Source organism: Lissotriton vulgaris, chromosome 4_1 (genome assembly GCF_964263255.1).
Source record: "Lissotriton vulgaris chromosome 4_1, aLisVul1.2, whole genome shotgun sequence".
Taxonomy (NCBI): Eukaryota; Metazoa; Chordata; class Amphibia; order Caudata; family Salamandridae; genus Lissotriton; species Lissotriton vulgaris.
The window spans coordinates 1,471,523,193-1,471,543,586 of record NC_141691.1 but is presented as its reverse complement, the minus strand read 5'-3'; the positions used below and the strand labels follow the sequence as shown (position 1 = coordinate 1,471,543,586).

General features: G+C 43.8%; 1 protein-coding gene across 1 annotated transcript in view; it reads right to left on the bottom strand.

The window, feature by feature from the left end:
- Window positions 1-20,394, bottom strand: part of SPIDR (scaffold protein involved in DNA repair) — a 2,344,543-nt gene that overhangs the window by 1,403,355 nt on the left and 920,794 nt on the right. The window contains exon 8 of the mRNA XM_086965726.1: window positions 12,211-12,430. Coding sequence (XP_086821852.1) covers window positions 12,211-12,430 — 220 coding nt within the window. The remainder of the gene's footprint in view (window positions 1-12,210; window positions 12,431-20,394) is intronic.

Sequence of the window (20,394 nt, the reverse complement as noted above, 5' to 3'; positions counted from 1 at the left end):
CCTTCTATGCACAGTTTCCTTTCCCATTTCTGGGCTTGTTGGTCGAGATCATCATGGAGCCTGTTGACCATTAGTTGATAAATTGTACCAATGCGACTATCCCTCCTGCCACTCTCCATAACAACATTGGTCTCCATTGCGTCACTATATAAGAGGTTTTTTTTTTCCAGAAAACTACGAATTTGTAAGTATTTAAAAAATTCGTTTCTGGAGAGACCGAATATGTCTTGAAGTTCGGAAAAGGACATTAAAGCCCCATTTTGGTACAGTTGCCCAATTGAATGAATCTGTCCCAGACGGAATCGATTCGTGGGGATATCTTGAGAAATACCAGATAATGAAATATTCCAACAGATAGGTGTATAAAAATTATATTTTGAAGTTATCCGTAAAGCTTTATTAATTTGTCTCCAAACCAAAAAAGCAGAGAGAAGAACCTTAAATTTTGTTTTTTTGTAATAACTCAGCTCCATAAATATCAATAGACATTGGCGCACATGAGCACCCATAAGCATTTCAAAAATGGATGGTGACATAAAGGTTTCATTGACATGATCATGAAATAATAAAACCTTAATTGTTTTAAGAGTTATAGCCCAATAGTACATTCTAAAGTTCGGAAATCCCAACCCACCACGCCCTTGCGGTAAGGTGCACCATTTTAGAGATCTTCTTGAGCGGCGATACCCCCATAAAAATCTGGACAACATCCTATCTATTTTATTAAAAAGGGACATAGAGAAAAATAGGGGAATGGTGCGAAAAAAATAGAGAAATTTTGGAAAAATCAACATCTTAATGACATTGGTCCGTCCAAATAAAGATAAATGTAGATTATTTATCCTTTCTAAGGTTCTGTTAGTGGATATGAGTAAAGGATCCAGATTTAGTCCAACAATGTCATCTATTTTAGATGATATAATTACACCAAGGTATGTAGCAGTATCATTTAGTAGAATATCAGTGGGTGTACCAGTTTCAGAATGTACAATTTGGGTTTTTGAGATATTTAATTTGTATCCAGAGAATTTACCAAATTCACTAGCAATTTCTATTATTTTAGGTAAGGCGGAAGAAGAATCAGAGGTTACAATGGCCACATCGTCTGCGTATGCTAAGACTTTGTGGTCTATCTCATGGAGTCGGACAGGTGGAATACCAGGTTCTATAATTAATCTATTCAAATAGGGTTCTAGATAAAGTGCAAATAAAAGTGGAGAGCAGGGGCACCCTTGCCTGGTCCCCCTGGTAATTGAAAATGGACTAGAAATATCTGTGCCTAATCTTATTACACCCTTTGCATTAGAATAAAGTGACTGTATAGCTTTAATAAATTGTGGTGGAAAACCCTTCCATTTTAGTACAGACCAAAGGAACCCCCAGTCTACTCTATCAAACGCTTTTTCAGCATCGAGTAGGATAACTCCGACTGGGGATTCCTTTGCTTGAGCCCAGTCCAACAGTGCAATAACACGTTTAACGTGATCTGTAGTGTCCCTGTGCTTAATAAACCTGTGTTGAATATTAGAAACCAAACCCGGCATAACATCGTTTAGTCTATTTGCAAGAATTTTAGAATGAATCTTACTATCAGCTGTAATCAGGGAGATGGGACGATACGAGCCTAATTCCTTTGGATCCTTGTTCTTTTTGACAAAAACAACTATAGTAGCTGTGGACCAGGAATCAGGAGCTTTGTCTTGAAATGCTACATTAAAAATTTTAAGCAACTCTGGTTTCAGCAAGAGTCTAAATGTCCGATAAAATTCAAGAGGAATCTGATCGGGCCCCATCGCTTTACCAGCTGCAAGACTCGTAATAGCCCTTTCAATCTCTTCCCAGCTTATTGACCTAGCAAATAAATCTATATCATCTGTGCACAAAGAAAGTTGGTTAATGTTTTGTAAATAATCTGTGGGATTAAGAGTCTTGTCAGTTTCATTGTTAAAGTCATTATACAGCATCTTGTAGAAGCCCTGAAATGCCTCTAGTATTCCTTCCCTACTTTCGTGAAGGACCCCGTTTGTATCTTTAACACATTGTATTTCGTTAAAAGAAGATTTTTGTCGTAAGCGCTGTGCTAGAATTTTTCCCGTACGTTCGCTAAATTCGTAACGTTCCGCTTTATATTGTTTAAATTTTGCAGCTACTTCTTCGGCAATATGTGTACGAAGACCTGATCGTTCAATGGTTAATCGCGTTTGTACATCCTCTATATTAGCATTGTTTTTACATGCGGTAGATAATTCCAGCTCGACCTGCCTTATCTTGTTTAACCTGTCCCTGAGATCTGTTTGGTTTTTTTTCCTCTTATAATTTGCAAAACTGATTGTCTCGCCCCGTACAATAGATTTGAAAGAGTCCCAGACTACTTGTGGAGAGGCAGTATCGTTATTTATTAGAAAGTAATCTTTAATAATATTAACCATAAATTGAAGGTATTCTTCATCTAATAATAAATTTCTTTGAAATGACCAGGATCTAGTGGAGTTTTGGCAATCAGTAGAAAATAGCATCTCAGCAATTATAGGATTATGGTCTGAAATGACTTGTGGTAATATCTCATTACGAATTCTCTCCAAAAAAACTGAGGATACAAAAAAATAGTCTAAACGGACAAATTTTTGATAAGGAATAGAAAAAAAAGTATATCCGGGGTCATTATAATGAAATTTATTCCAGACGTCAGTTAACCCATTACTTAGTACAAGGTCTCTAAGTGCTTTATAAGTTTTAACCTTTCGACCCGTATATCTCTTCTCTGATTTAATATTCCAGTCGGCTGGCATATGTATATTTAAGTCTCCACAGACTATAATCGGTTGTGGCCAGGTGGATAGCTCTGTATTCATAGTGTTAAACAGTTCGGCATCATCCAGATTGGGACCGTAAATACAACATAAGGTAAATTTGCAACTTCCAATTTTTAGCTCAGCCAGTCCCCATCTGCCCCATTTATCAGAGAGTGTTTTTAAACATTTCCCTACTCCCTTTCGCATGCAAATTGCAATGCCTCTTTTGATACCCATTTGCTTAGATGTAATCACAACTTCCAATCCCAAATTATTCAGAAGAAAACGTTTATCCCATGAAATGTGAGTTTCCTGTATACATAGCAGATCAATATTCAGCACTTGGAGCATTGTTCGGAACATAGCAATCTTCTTTAAATCATTAAGACCATTGATATTAATAGTACATATTTTCACCTTTTTATACATATCAAAAAGTGATAGAAAAAAAAATTATCGACCATCATCACAAGTATTTGCTCTTCAATGTTATCATTTAAATACCTTATATTCATCCCTGTGTTGAACACCTCTGCCTTACACCCCCACCACCAACCCTTGCCCTTGCCCGCCCCCACCCTTATTCCCAGAACCCCTCCCCCCACCCTCCCCACTATATGAGGCACAGGAACTTTCAGTTCCTGGAGCGTATGGATGCCGTGTCCCTAACCCGTGGCGTCCTAACTAGAGAAAAAAAAAAGAGAAAAGAAAAAAAGAGAAGAAGAAAAGCAAGAGAAGGAGAAAGTTCAGAAAAGAAAAAAGGAGAGTATAGAGATAGAGAAACATAATGGTCCTGCATTCAAATAATTATTAAACAGTATAATAATTACGCTCAAGTTCTAGATTTATCATACTATACATCGAAGTTCTTCTTGTTTATTCAAAGAGATTCCAAGTACTCCTTAGCTTTGATTATAGAAATAAAGTATTTTGTTTGACCCTTGTATATAGTCTTTAGTTTTGCAGGACCTTGAAGAAATACTGCTACTTCTTTCTTCTGAAAATCAGGAATTAGTTGCTTCAGTTGCCATCGTTGAGCCACAGTAGCTTGGCAGTAGTCTGGTCGCACAAAGAACTGACAACCTAGACCATCCGCTTTCTTATCTGGTCTGGCGTTTACAAATATCACTTCGCGGGCAAGGAAATTATTGAATGACACCAGAATGGCCCTAGGATAGTTTTCCTGACCTTGTCGTGGTTTCCTTGTTGTGAAAGGGAATCTATGTGCTCGTTGTATTTCCCGAGCCCAATCCCAATCAGTAATTTCAGGAAAAGCATCGTTTAGTAAATTAATGATAAACTTCCTCGGGTCCCCTCCTTCTTTATTTTCAGGGATCCCCAAAAAACGCAAGTTGCTTCTACGGGCCTGATTTTCCAAACTAGCTAATTTGTCAGATAGGTCATCCTTTTGTACTTTGAAATCTCCCACTTCTTGTCTTTGAGCCATACATTCTTCTTCTAGTACAGATATCCTGGCCTCTGCTTCAGTGACCCTATCAGCAGTCTCTGAGCATAATTTGATTGCACGTCGTACCGCATTTTTGACTTTGGCACATGTCATTTGCGTGCGCTGATTCTCGGCCTTGCTCTCTGCTCTATGACACATCATGGTGTCAAATATTGTTTTCAGTGTAATCTCTTTGTTGTTCTCTTGCTGTAGACTAGGATCAGGTATAACGTTATGGCTAGAGCCCGGAATATCATTAGCAGCAGAAGCGGTGGATATTAGATTAGAAGATAGGGGATTCGTATTATTTGGTGAATTAGAAGCAGCCTCTTGGCTCATTGTGCGAGAAGATCTCTTCTTCCTCCGCTTCTTTTTTATAATAGTTGCCGCATTAGTATTATCAGGACTCATACTAATCTCACCCTCAGAAGATAGGCTCTCACCACTAAAGTCTGCCCAGTCTTTATTCGCTTCATCGGATGAGAGTTCTGATAGTGAATAAAAATTTTCAGGGAGCTCTTGATTATGTTGCTGCACTGTAGTTTCTTTTACATTTCGCGATTCGCTTGGCGCTTCATTTGATAGTAATACCAGCGATGGAAGAGAGCATGCTCTATTGGTGATAGCTCCAGCCGGAGCTGGAACTGCAAATCCCATAATACCCTTCCTTGAAGAGTCGATCGGTGTCAGAATGGGTGTCTGAGTAGAGGGATTATTAGAGTTATTCTGATTATCACCACTTGCAGATGGTTGATTAGCAGATTGTGCTGCGGTTATATCAGTGCTTTGATTATCAATATCAGTTATTTTCTTTTTTGCAGCATGCTTTTCAAATAAATCTGGTAAAGTTTGTAACGCAGAGATTTTTATGCCGGGTATTTCATTAGATTTAACAGCAGCCCCCTTATTAGAGTTCTTACCCTGTTTGGTGATGGTTTTACCAGGGATCAGTGGTGTTGCCTCTGCCATCTCGGTCTCCTCGTTCTCTTGCTCCACGTTGTTCAAGTCAGACCCAGGGCCGGTTTTTCTGTTGCTGCGTGTGGCAATAGAAAGTGGAAGTGGCGTTCTCTTTTTCTTCCGTGAGCCACCTCTGCCGGGAAAAACGCTGCTCTGTGCCCAGCACAAGCAAAGTGTAGCACGCCACAGCGGAGACCGCCGATTGAACTCAAAGAAGTTTAGCAACATTCGTAAGCTCCGCCTGACGCAAGGATAGTTTGTAGCAAATTGTTACTACTATATGCTGGAATAACGCGATGTGGTTATATCTTCTCCGTTTTTGATACGTTTTGTCACCGTGGCTCTGTGGCTCTGTCTGACCTGCCCGGGCCAAACTCCGGTGAAATCAAAGTCAATTATTGGACGCTTTCCCCGCTGCTAGGATCTACTCGGAAATGGTCGGAAATGGTCGACGCCTCTCTGTGTCTCTGCCAGTGCGGAGCTTCGGATCCAACCCTCCGGTCAGGAAATGGAAAAAACACCTTTCAGGTTCCGCGCTGCTCCGTTTTCCGTCTCTCCGACCTGCCCAGCCCGGGCGGCTTCCACAGCAGCGATAGTAGCAGCAGCTGGCCGATACTTGCCAACGTGTTCACGGTCACCGTCACCAGGTGAGATGAGCCCGTTTAGCTGTAATTATCCATAACATCGACACGAGAACCCCATAGCCGGCTTTCGCACATTTAGACTCGTAGAATAGCTAAATTTCTCCTTCTCTGACGATGAAACGATAGAACGCCAGGAGCGAAGGAGCTAGCTGCCTACACAGCCTTCCCCACGGCAGCCATCTTCGCACAGTACGCGCTCTCGTTGCTCTTTTTAAGTACACTATCGATTTCACTGGGCAGAACTGGTGGCTTGTTTTGTCTCTTGCTCTCACGAGTCTTAACTGTGTTGGTAGTGAGGAGACAATAGCTACGGAGACAGATAGCAGCATCCCTGGTCCGCGCACATCGTTGTTTTTGGAGGGGGGATCAACACATCAGGTTAAACAGCCTGTGCGAGAGGCTGTATAGTAAAACATCGTAACATTGCAGCCTTACTGTGTGGAGATAAGCCCCTGGTACGGACCTTTGTGAAGGCAGTTTTCAGAGTGGAGGTCTCTCTAGTCAGCATCCTGCCCTTACTTAGCTGCGAGGCGCGCTAAAGCCGAGCTTATGTGCGCCCGTCCCGCAGACAGCGGCACGTGCTGCTGGCTGCAGCTATAGTAGGGTTGGAATACATACCAAATAGGCCCGGGGACGCAAAAAAAAAAAAGCGGCCCATATTTGGAGATTACCTTTCTGCAAAATACTGCTTTGGCGAATTTATATGAAAAGAAGGGGAAGGGCGGGAGGCTGCGGGGTGGGGGTCTCTGACAGAGGCATCTTTTCTTAACTTCACTCAGATAAAAAAAATGCATGGATAAGTTCACACTGGTGAAACCCACCTGAATTCAAGTTTGACCACTTCTGCTCAGGCCCTCTGCCCTGCTCAATCTGCATACATTTGTAATAGACAATGTCTCAACCGGATTCAATAATGAAGACAGATACATATGCATGTACAAGACATTTGAAAGCAAGAGGGCGAGACTTCCAGTATTTTTTCAAATGTGCTCATGGCATCATGTATTTAAAATCACAGTTTAAGACACAACAGTTATTACAGCACTGCAGGCCAAAATTGCAAAGGCAGCGCAAAGGAACTTTGTGCACATTGTGCTTGTGATAAAATGAGTGACGGCACAAGTGACAAGTGGAGCAACAGCGAGGGACGCAAAGTGACAAGGTGAAACAATAAATATGTACATGAATCAATGGTTCTCTTCAATGATTGGAAAACATAAAACTTTTTATGAACCAAGGTTGAACATGCGCCGTGAAATGCGCTGTATAATTGGTCGACGGCGTTTCGATCCTATTTATTCAGGATCATCTTCAGGACCGGGTTGCCAATTTTTTGGGTGGGCGGGTCCACTGAGGCGGTAGAACGAAAGGAAGGACCAAACACCACAACAACAACATGTAACAATAATTTTCAAAGGGATTGATTGGCTTGAAAAGACGCAGGCACATCCCTGCAGTAAATGCTGCTCAGAAGAAAATATACGTGATGCTGCTGTTGAAGGAATACACTAGTCCAAGGCTGTTGAAATCCCACGCCTCCCTCCTCTGTAGATATGTTACTATGTCCTAGAACAACCTTCCTTTACCTGTGCTTAAGCAGTCTGGATCTGCAAGTTGAGTTATACAGAGATCTCAAGCTGTCTAATACAATACAATACCGTTTTTTTGCATTCTGATTTACGTTCTGTATTTATAAAGTGGAAAGCAACACCTCTGCAAGAAGCATAAACAATTCTTCAAAAGAGGGAAATTCATACAAAATGAGAGAAAATGTTTGTAAAAATCATGAAACTATAATGAGCACCTATACTATCAATACAAGTGGTGCGCGAGCTTACCTCACTAATCAATACGTGCATATGTAATGATATTACAAAAGAACATTTAAGTCTTTCCACTGAATGATGGTGCAGATCTAAAATGCAAAAATTTACTGAGTGAGCTAAGTTATATACACAACGAAGAGAGAATTTATTGTCTGGATTCATAAAACACTTTGTGCCACCATGTTCATCTTAGATGATAAAGAAATGCCAGCTCTGAATTCTTTATCTACAGCCGCTCTTACTCAGCTGTAGGTAAGGGTGAGCGCAGGAACATGGGAGCCTACAAGGGGTGTTTAGAACGCATACACAGTCCTACATTGGTGGACATTTAGCAATAGTCCTAATCTGCAATTTCAACATAAGTGCCTAGGAGAATGAAGTAATTGTGCAAACTGATTCTGAAAACAGCAAACACCCCTGTATTGTCTAAGGGTGCAGAGGAAGGGATGACTATACCTGGACAAGTATGGCAGTCTCACAAATGCTCAGTCAATAAAAGAGGTGGGGCCTGGGTGGAACAGTAAGTGTCTGTTGGCCTTTTCTGCCCGCAGCGCCCTCCTCCCCACAACCTTTAACCTGCCCTGGGTGCTATGCATCCCCTGGGTTCAAGAGCAGAGAACCACAGCGCAGTTGGAGCTCCATGACTGGACAACGAGGTTCCTCATCACACTTCCTGTCCAGTCCATGAGCAGGAAGAAGTGCTCAGTGTCATGGCTCTGAACCTAGCAGGATTCTGTGCTGTAGGGTCTTAAACAGAGGCTGAAATGGAGTTCAAGAAGTGTAGGTGCACTTTGGCTCACTGTACCCGAGTGCTAATTTGAGGTTCCAGTAGGGTTCCACTTGAAAAATTGAATTCCAACTAAGGGCAAGAACTCTGCCTTTAAAATTCAAGAAGTGCAGGTTATCAGTACCTGCTCATTTAAAGTGCTGGTCTTATTGTTCACCTGGTGACACAGCATCTCCCAAACCTCATGGAGAAAGTCCACGTCCCTGGCATGATGACAGGCTGTGGTGAAGGCTGGCAACACTGAATATCAAGTGTTTCTGGTGGCTTTCAATGTAACCCCCAAATGCCCGATCAACTGTAATGTGCTATGTGGGGCGTATTCAACGCTCACCCGTCAATATTATAGGAGGCTATTTAACATGGGATGGCATCCAGACAATGTATTTACTTTCCTTTTCAAGTAGGAGACAAAGATTCAACAAGCATTGGCAAAGCCAATAGGTCTCACCTTTGTAACCTACTGGCTTTGTCAATGCTTTTTAGCCATGCTGCACAGAATCCATGATACTGTGCAGCATAGCTAAAGTAACTGCAACTTTGTCTGGTACGGCCTGCTTCCTCCCCTCTCTTTTCGTGAACTTTCTTCTTTGGAAGCCAGACTCTGGGCTGGGCACCTCTAGTTGGCCCGGGTGACCTCTGAGAAATGCAGTGACAATGTGCCTGTTAGTGTCCGGCCTGACATTCAATTGTAGGGTCTTTAAGGATAACCAGGATGCAAACAGGGCATCGCAGCTAATAGGAGCGGAAAAACAACAATATTTGATGACCTGAGGTTCTCGAGAAGAAAAAAAAAACTCCGATTCATTGCTCCTTAAGTCTTGTTTCGACCTGCTAAAGTTCAGAAGCAGAACTTCTATTTGAACAATTAAACTAAACATTCATTTCCTAAAACTCCCACGTTTGGCCATATGGCATGAAGGCAAATCCTTCTAAGTTGTGCTTTTATTAAAGAAACTTTTAAAAACTGGAAAATAGTTTGCAGTTTTCAATGCTGTAAACACTACAGCGTTCTTGGGAATCTTGTTGGCACCCATTGTTTCTAAAGTAGCTATCACTTCATATTTCTAAAATAAATTGTAGGGGACCAAAAATAATTGTTGTTGTAGGCAGTATTAAGACTATCCAATAGCCCTCTAGCACAGTGTTTTTGAAGGCGACGTGGATGAATTTATTTGATTATTGTTAACTAAGTCGCTCGGTATTTAATGAAAGACGTAGATGTAGAAAAACAGCCACTGTTTCCTATAGCAGCACCTGCTAGCTATTCCAGAAGTGAGCCCGACACAAAGATCTGCCAAGGTACCTCTATAGCAGCACCTGCCAGCTAATCCAGAAGTGAGCCTGACACATACATCTGCGAAGGTATCTCTATACCAGCACCTGCTAGCTATTCCAGAAGTGAGCCCGACACACACATCTGTCAGTGTACCTCATCCGTTTCCTATAGCAGCACCTGCTAGCTATTCCAGAATTGAGCCCGACACACACATCTGCCATGGTCCCTCTATAGCGGCAACTGCTAGCTATTCCAGAAGTGAGCCCAGCACACACATCTGTCAGTGTATCTCATCCGTTTCCTATAGCAGCACCTGCTAGCCATTCCAGAAGTGAGCCTGACACACACATCTGCCAAGGTGCCTCAGCGGTTTCCTGTGGCTGCCCTCGCAAGTGCTTTTAATTTAAATAATAAAGTGTGGGTTCTCACTCTTTACTGTACTATTGTTAACCACTGAGAAGTGCCAGTACTCTCTTATTAACAGTATTGCAACCCTGCTGAGAAATCCTGGGACTCTCATTGCAAATTAAAGTACCGGTACTGCACACCTGAGACTGGCACCTTCAGTGGTGTAGTGAACCCCAGCCCCAAACACTGTAGCAGCTTAAGAGAGTGCGACCACTGAGTTCGGGAACTGGGATCCACTTAAAAAGTAAATATTCATGGTCCTTTTCTTTCGGTCTGCAGGTGTGCACAAAATGCTCATGAATAACAACGTTAAGAAATATCACTATGGAAGGGTGTGGGCTGACAACAGCCCTCATTAATCCGAAAGTGAACCTGGAATAAACCTCCGCCAGGGTACATCAGCAGTGCTCTGTAGCAACCAGAAATCAGCCAACCGTAACCCTCCGCCAGGGTACCTTAGCCTCGTCTTGTGGAAGCCCTTCTATTTCCATGCGTGAGGCCACCGTAACCCTCAGCCCGTCCCTGTAGGAGCCCTCGCTAGTCCAAAAGGGAGCCCAGCACATACTTCCACGTAGGTACATCAGCCGTGCCCCGTAGGAGCCCTCATTATCCAGAAGTGAACTTGGCACATGCCTCCATCGAGGTACCTCAGCCGGGCCCAGTAGCAACCCTTGATATTCCAGCAAATGAACTGGGCAGCTCAATCATCCAACCATGCCGTGCCACATTTTCAACTGTTACTGCAATTAACCTACAGGCAGAACTTCCAATCCACACCAGTCCGCCTTTCCAGCACCCCAAATATTATAAGTAAACCCACATTTAGTTCTGCCAATGCGCCTCTGTCCTGTATTCCAAAGCGCCTCAGTGATGTCTTGTATCCATTACAGTGCCAGATGTTTTCAAGGCACACAGCTCTATAAACAAAGCTCAGCCCCGTGGCACATCCCTGCACTTGGAAAAGCCCCGCATACAGCCCTACCAATGCACCTCACCCACATCAGAGAAGTGACGATTTTTAAAAAAATGTTCTTTTGATACGGAGCGAACTTGAGCCGAAGGTGTTGGGGCGCTTTGCATCAGCACCAGTTATATTAAACAAAGAAGTATGTATACAGCTCGGCTAATGCCGCTCAACCATGCACTACAGCGCTATTTATTTTTTTAAGCAATTTTATATAGCGCAGACTTTACCCAAAGGATTCAGAGCATTTTACAATATAATCAAGTGCGTTACATGAGGAGATTTACAACTGTAAGAAAAACAAGGACGCGGCAGAGAGGATCGGGTTGCAGACCCGAAGACCAAAAGATAGCAACACAAGTGGAGCCTTTGAGTGACGAGGGTGCTAATTGTCTGCCCTGCAAATGGGCGTGGGGAGGAAGCCAAGATAATGATCAGGGAGGAATACAGCTGGGACAATGCACACCGCTGCTCGCTTCCGAGACCTCTAGGCCATGGGAGTGAAAGTTTTGAGAGTAGGCGGGACATGCACCTGTCTTTGGCCATTTGCGTGCTTTCAATTATTGAAAGCCAAACGCAAAGGCCAATGGGATGTGTAGGAGGAGGCAGACCCACACGGAGAAGTCCCTTGGAAGTCTGAAGAGATTCCAAGGGGCCCTCTCCTACAGCAGCGCATCCGCTGCGCTAGGCGAGACCTAACAAGTATAAAGGCCATTACTGTACATACAGAAAAGTGTAGTTCTAAGACATGGGAGTCTGCAAAAAAACTTTGGAGGGTTCAGGGGGCATAATTTTAACGTCATTCATCCTCTGAGCCTTTCCAAACAGGAGCACAATCGTGACTTTTTTTTTTTAAAGGTAAGCGAAAATCCAGGTGGGGATGTGGGCGGCAAGCACCCCCACCACCCCACACACCCCAAACCTCCCTTGCGGACGCACATGTTCCAAGATTTTCTGAAGAAAAAACAAAGTTGCATTGGCAGCTTCAGCGCCCCAATGCTAACAAGGCCGCAGCGGACATCTTAGACAAGAACAGTTAAGAATGACGCTCACAGTCAGAGAGAGTGGATAACAGAAGTGTGTTGTGCTTGCGTGTGTGTGTCACTCACCATGGGGGGTGGATATGAATGACGTCCTCCGGGCCCGCTCGAAGCTGTGCAGCCGTTTCTCTAGTGAAAAGGACTTTCAGCCGGCGGTCAGAGGGTGGGTCCTCTCCAGTGTGGTCCTTGTCCTCCGGGGGGGTACCTAGCTGCTCGCAGACGGCAACCTGCATGGAACACTCCTCGTGCACCCCCAGCACCTTCACAATCAACACACCGGCTCTGCTGCCTGCAATCAAACCATTCAAGAAAATAAAGACGCCATGTCAGACTAGGTACTGAGATTAAAAGTAAACATGACTGAAGCAATATATATAATTTCTGGATAAAGCAAGCTATGGCAAACCAACGAGACCACTCGGTCTCCAATCCTGTATGAATGCAGGGAAAAGCAACATTTAATAGTAATAATAACAACTCATTATGTAGCGCATGTTCACAATCTGCATGTTACACAACTCAATCATAGGAAAGATGAATGGGGGCGGGAGCTCCGCTCTGCAGGTGCTCAGCCAACTCAGTTATCTTTTTTAAATTAACCTGAAGGAGGCTGTTGCATTATTTAGAGCAATATTTTAAGCTACACAACAATAAAAAAAAAAAACAAGTGGTGCATAAACACACACTTTGTACGTATAGTCCTTGCTTACGAGAAGCAAGGCTTGCAGTAAAGGAGACTAGCAGCCTTGCTTCTCATAAGCAAGGACTACAAGTACAAAGTGCTTGTTTAGGCACAGCTTGCAGGTTTTCAAAAGCATAAATAAAAGGCATTGTCATTTACAATGCCAATAGCTCAAACTCTCGCAAAGGCGAAACCTATTGCATTGCAAATACTTGTTTTTTTTGTCGTGCTCGCCCGCATTCTAGAAGCTTATTAAGGGATTGGAGGCGGCGGGGACGTACTGATAATGGTAGCGCCTCAAATACCCAATTTGCCCCTAAGCTCGGGACTGTGCCTAGCATGGTGAGCAGGCCGACATGTATAATGCTGTTTCTGTCATTGCATCCAGATATATGCTACACGTAACATCGTACCTACAACAAGTCAGCACTATTGACTTATAAATGGCTGTACGTTGCAGAAGCTGAAAAAGCAGTAAAGATGGCTTGTATATAGATAGAGAAGCTTTGAGGTGTTACGGGCCCGATATTTTTTTTTGTCGTGCTCGCCCGCATTCTAGAAGCTTGTTAAGAGACTGGAGGCGGCGGGGACGTACTGATAATGGTAGCGCCTCAAATACCCAATTTGGCCCTAAGCTCGGGACTGTGCCTAGCATGGTGAGCAGGCCGACATGTATAATGCCGTTTCTGTCATTGTATCCAGATATATGCTACACATAACATCGTACCTACAACAAGTCAGCACTATTGACTTATAAATGGCTGTACGTTGCAGAAGCTGAAAAAGCAGTAACGATGGCTCGCATATAGATAGAGAAGCTTTGAGGTGTTACAAGCCCCGATATTTTTTTTTTGTTGTGCTCGCCCGCATTCTAGAAGCTTGTTAAGGGATTTGAGGCGGCGGGGACGTACTGATAATGGTAGCGCCTCAAATACCCAATTTGGCCCTAAGCTCAGGACTGTGCCTAGCATGGTGAGCAGGCCGACATGTATAATGCCATTTCTGTCATTGCATCCATATTTATGCGACACGTAACATCGTACCTACAACAAGTCAGCACTATTGACTTATAAATGGCTGTACGTTGCAGAAGCTGAAAAAGCAGTAACGATGGCTTGCATATAGATAGAGAAGCTTTGAGGTGTTACGAGCCCCGATATTTATTTTTTTGTCGTGCTCGCCCGCATTCTAGAAGCTTGTTATGGGATTGGAGGCGACGGGGACGTACTGATAATGGTAGCGCCTCAAATACCCAATTTGGCCCTAAGCTCAGGACTGTGCATAGCATGGTGAGCAGGCCGACATGTATAATGCCGTTTCTGTCATTGCATCCAGATATATGCTACACGTTACACCGTACCTACAACAAGTCAGCACTATTGACTTATAAATGGCTGTATATTGCAGAAGCTGAAAAAGCAGTAACGATGGCTTGTATATAGATAGAGAAGCTACCACTTAAAGCTCTGGTTGATATTGTTGCTGCCTCTCATGTGTAACAAGGGAAACAAGTTTAAAACAAGCTCTTGGCATTTCGGGGGGGGGGGAGAAATGCGAGACACGGCCTAGCGGCCGTGAAAAGTGTGAAGCAGTGGGCGGAGGAGCAGATCCCTTTGAAGTGAAGCTCTTGGAGGCAGGTGGCTCGGGGAGCAAATGGTAAAAAGCGTGTGCACAAGCACATGCACTCGACGTAATCCGCGATGGTTTCAGAGCTGGGTTGAGCCTCTATACTCGCGTCCTATTATCGCTTGCGCGATTAATAGGACGAGACCTAAAAAACAGATTCTACCTGGAATGTGCTTAATTAGGGTGCCATGACGCAAAAATATTTCAATGTTGTTACCCACTTCAGATAAAATCCGATATTCAACATTCAAATTAGTAAAATGGAAACAGCTGTGGGCACGACTTACCGAACTTCAGGCACATCGAAATGAAGGGCGTCAACTGAGCCCAAAACAAACAATTTGAAGACATGAACAGGCGCAGCCAGAACTGCAGCAAACCCATCAGAAGTGGGACTTTAGCCGGTGCTAAGTGTGGTAAGAAGTGGGAAATCAGGGGATCAAGGCAAGGCCGCAGTGGGAACCAACACCAGCCCTGGCACAATGTTGAAATCAGTCCCATACTGCCGAAGGCCAGTGAGTTTAGTAAGGGAAATCGAACCCCTGTATTGTGTGTGCTTGGGGGTGCTCCCACACAACCATTTAACAAGCATTTGCAATGCAATAGGTCTCGCATTTACTATTGTTTGAGCTATTGGCATTGTAAATTACAATGCCTTTTATTAATGTTTTAGTTTTTAAAACATAAATAAAACCTTGGGTGTAATAGTGCATTATTTTGGTCTTTGGGCAGAGCATCATCTGCGGTCTTTGAAACCAGTCCATATATGAGGCATAAACAATGCACACGCAGACCTCTTGAGCAGAGCTTCCTTCATCCCATTAGTTAGTTCTGTCAAATAGGCAGGCCGTTTAGGACTCCCTTTAAATACCTTTTTGCAACCAAGGACATCGACAAGTTCCTCATTTTTGTTTGAGGATCCTCTCCACACTGGTATGAGCATAGATGCCTTGAAAGTGAGGAGGAATCAGGAGATGTTATATAATGCAATCCTTCAAATTCCTTCGATTTCCAAACTGTTAGCTAGGCTTCAGAAGGAACAGAGGGTTGAGGATATCAGTGGTGCCCTTATATCCTCTCTCAAAAGCAGGGCCCTCCATTGAGATTTCTAGCATCTCCCTTTCCTCTTAGTTCACTGGGGACTCCAGATCCAGAGAGGTTAGCATTGTTTGTTTGGACCCAGAGAGGAGGGGCTTGCACGATAAGGGATTAACCCCTCATTTACCCAAGGCTATTAAGAATTTGTGTGAGCCTTCCACACTTAAATATTATGCTCAACATTGAAACGTTTTTCAGAATTTGTGTTTCCCCAATAACGGCTTCTTTGCAACGTGTCTTTCCCACAATTGTTCAGTTTTTCTTTTAGGATGGCTTTAACTTAAGCTTTTCAGTGCTGAAGGTTTAGTGGGCAGTCATAAGAGCTTTTATGGAACTCTGAAGGCGCTTGGGTAATAGTGAACATTTATTTTCAATGTTATTCAAAGGTTTCTACTTGTCGTGTCCATCGGGAAGGCCTTTTGCTCCTCCAGCAATTCTGCCTTCGAGCTCCTGCTCACCTTCGATTTTAGGAGAACCTTGAGTATTTACATTGACTGTTAAGTCTTATGTTATTGGATTATGGGTACTGAAACAATATAATGTATACCAAAGACGATGTAAATGGCTGTATCAAATTTTTAAATAAAATATGTAAAAAAAATAAAATACCTTGACTGTTCACGTTCCTTTTGAACTGGTAACCTGTTTAGGACTTTTAGAGCTTCAGCACTTGTTTTGACAATAAACTAATGGATTAGATCTAAAATTCCACTGGTTTACTCCTTGGCAGTTGTACAGATTCCAGAGAGCATTCATGGTAGATCGACCAGCAAGAAATCTTCCAGCTTCTTGGGCTAAGCGTCAAATGATTCCTCTTTCAAAATGTTGTAGGCCGGATACCTGGACTATGCTTCCCACATTTGGAAACCATTAAAGACTTCAATGTTTGGAAATTGAAGAAAGGAACTTTGGTAGAGGTGTTTTTAGTCCCATCCCTTTGGTAAATCTTCAGGTAATTCTTGATATACAGACACACAAATAAATCACTGGCCGTGGATTTGTGAAGGAGTAATGTCTTTCTTGTCAAAGATGATGACCACTTTGCTTCGGTATTGCTCGCTACTAATGGCTAGGGCGAGGGAAATAGAGATAATGCCCTGATTACTACCAATAAGCTTCACTACTCCTAGCCTTACTCGTTCCACTCATTACCTACCCACCTGCCCATTGGACTAAGGCCTTCGCCTAGGCTTGGTTTGTCAGGAAGACGCTGGGAATGCCAGCTTCTTTATAACACCCAGTTTTGTGTGAGAGGAGGGCAGGGCTTTCATTTCAACATTTCCTCGATCAACCTGTCTAGAAGAGATGAACAGGGCTGGTCTTTGATCACAGAATGTCTTGGATATAACGCCCCCCCCCATTTGTCCTTTTTAGTGAGGGGGCAAGGTTAAGAACCACCATGTAAACAAAAAAAAGCAGAAAAGGGCCTTTTATATTTTTGGCCGTTTTATATAGCGCGAATTCGACCTGAAGATATCAATCAGAACGCTTTACATAGTACCAGTTATATTACAGAAGGACACATTCATTTTGTTAGGCACAGGAGATTAAGTGATTTGCCCAGAATCACAGGATGTTGGGCGTCCCTGCCAAGACTCGAACCTATTACCCATCTTCTATGTCGACCGCTGTAGCCGTTAGGCCACTTCTTCGAAGCTACATCATATGGAGACTACTGCAGGAAGTTCCAGCGCCCCTCTGGAAGCTGGCGCCCAGGGCGTGAGCCCAGCTCACACATGCTAAAGGTCGGTCATGGAGGTGGATTCGGCTGACTAGCAATAACGGAGCGAGCAGGACTAGGAGTACTGAAGATTACAAGGTGAATAATCAGGACATTAACATTTACTCTGCCTTTGGAAGCTAGCAGTGCTTGTTTATCGTCAGTAAAAAAACAAAACGTTTCTAGTCAAGTGAGCAGCGACCTGTTAGACGCGTCCTGCATCGCTGCGTATTTGGCTGCGCCTGTAAGACTGGAAACAAAGTCTCAGGGTGGCAATAAACCCGTCGTAAAGAGGCAAGCAGCTGTGTTTATGGAGAAACAGGCCCCAGGTGCGCCGAGGTGCGGCGGCTAACCCCCGAGAGCAGCCCGGGAGTTTGTGTGTTGTATTTTAGACTGAGCAGCCCATATGCAACGTATAAACACACAGTCCAAAACAAGCTGTAGCGTTACGTTTACAACAGTGCTTTAAATCTGCTTACAAACTGTGCAGTAAGTTCTGCTGTACCAAGTCCCAGGGGTGTGAGGGACCCACTGCACCCCACTGTGAGTCCCTTGTGCCAACCAAGGGCAGGGAACATTGTCCTCGCTTGCATTAATGGCCAGTGATGCTGCGGCCCACAGATACATTCATCAGCCTTCAAGCGGATCACGAAATAGTCCAGGAGACTGATGCACGTGCGGCTAAGATCTTTGTTTACAGTACAGGCTGAAATCCTGGTGAGCTCGGCGTGCTTCTGCTGTAGATAATTGGTACCAAAATGTTTTGGATATCTATATACACTATAGATTTGTCTCAAGCTTTGTAAGAAACGCCATCTCCGTTCGCATTTCAGCGACTATTTCAATCAAACGCCAGCCCTATGCAGGGACAGGAAATGTGCACGCGTATGGAGTGCACATCTCCTGTCCGTACGGGCAAAACACTGAAACTAACTCGGAGGAGGGGGGAGGGAGGGAAAGTGAAAGCATGCCATACGTGCGCTGAGTTCAAATGCCAGCCCTATGCGGGGACAGGAGATGTGCACGCCTACGGAGTGCACATCTGTCTGTACGCATGCACATCTCCTGTCCCCCTTCGGCAGAGAAACCGACGACAATAGGTCTCGCTAAGGCGAGCAGCGCATGCGCTGCATCGCTAGGCAAGACCTAAAAAAAGTGGTTTAAACAGTGCAAATTATAACACACGTTTACAAATATATTTATTAAGTAAGTGCTTTTATGGCTAGAGTGTGGCAACCCATAAAATCAACCCCTCAGTGTGCAGCTCACCAAGGAAATTTCAGACAGCCCAAATGGCCAGTGAGGTCGCCAGGGACAGGCAGAGGTGCCTGAAAATGTCGCGAACACAGAGGTGCTCGCCATGACTGATGCAGGAGCACTGAGACGCATCTGTAACTGCAGATTCCTTGGAGCCTGGCCATTCCAATCTTCCGATTTGCAAGTTATGTCATGAAGAGCAACAAATGAGGATGGAAATTAGTGTTTCCGCCCTGATTTTCTCCCTGTGACTTCAAGATTTGTGCCTGTTATCAGCAGACAAGCCCGGATTGGCCGTAGCGGGCACCGGGCAATCCCCTGGTGCGCCGCACGGGTGGGGGGCCGGTTTGGGGCCTCTGGGGGCCGTTTTTGTTAGAGGGCCGTTTTTGCAGAACAGCTGCAAAATCGGCTGAAAACCGGCCCTGGCATAGGGCTCGGCGGCACCCACAACCCCCGGGTGGGGAGTGGGGGCCAGCCGAGCACTGTGCCAACGCCGGTTTTGGTTCCCAGTCCGGCCCTGTCAGCAGAGGCATTCCATCGGATTTTATCTGGCGAAATGTGACTGTACGAGACCAATCCTCAAATGTGCAGAGTTCATGGCACAGTTTCAGGGTGGGTGTTTTACCCCCTCCCCAATAAATGTATTTTCCGATAAATAGTTGGGTACAGGTGCATTCAGTCTGATAAGGTGATGTCCGTCGGATTTCACCAGGAATTTTACATCACAGACAAACACATATACACACTCTTGCTGTGCTTTGAAAGTCCTCAAAAATATTGATTATTTTCTAAAGTTTTGTGTTGGTTCTCTAACTACTCCTACCAATCTGCATTCCTTTCCCTTTTGTAATATTGTTATCACCTCCTTCCAGCTTGGCTGGAATGCCACATTTCTATGATGTACTGTATGTTCTATAATGATGTCACTTGCTGTGGCATCACTGACAGTTGGTCCAGCTGTGTCTGGCAATGACATTGTTTGGGGTTTTCTCTGACCAAATAAACTTAACAGAGAAATGATATCACGTTGTGTCTTGGATTGAATCACAACAATTTTGGCGAAGAGGATGGGATATATGACTGCAAGGTTGAATTTGTTCTTGGGTGGAGAAACAGGGTTGCTGACTGTTTGTCAAGGCTTCCAGATAAAGAAGGATTTGTATCAGAGTTAGCTACTGAGGAAGTGATAGCAAATGTTGGTGATGCAATGGAAGGGTTTTCTATTGCTATTCCAAGGAAAACTTGGATTAAAGAAATGCAAGAAGATGCAACCTTGACTGGAGTGGTGCGGTTGATGAAAGGTAATGTGAGGAGAGAGAGCAATATACCGGAAGGTGTGAGACCGTTTTTGAAGGTAGTCGATGAATTATCTTTAACTGATGATGGAATGATTATGCGTCAGGATTGATTTGTACAGCCTTCTGGTCTACATGCTAGACTGATTAGTTTGGCGCATGAGGAACATTTAGGGCAAACCATGACTATGAAGAGATTGAGGGAAAGTTATTGGTGGCCTTCTATGGATCGACAGGTCAAGGATTGGGTAGAGAGATGTGAAGCTTGCAAACAATCTGAAAAAAGGTTGAGGGTTGGTTTGGGATCTTCTAAAGAGCCGCAAAATGTTTCCTTAGCAGATAAGGTTTGGGAGAAGGTGTGTTTGTATTTTACTGGTCCTTTTGCTTTTCTACCTGATAATGAGAGATATGCTGTTGTGTTGGTTGACGCTAAGTCAAAGTGGGTGGAAGTTGCTTTCATGAGTTGCATTACTACTGCTGCTACCATTGGTGTTTTACATGATGTGTTTAAGAGGGAAGGATTTCTATCTATATTGCTTACAGATAATGGTACGCAATTGACTTCGTGTGAGATG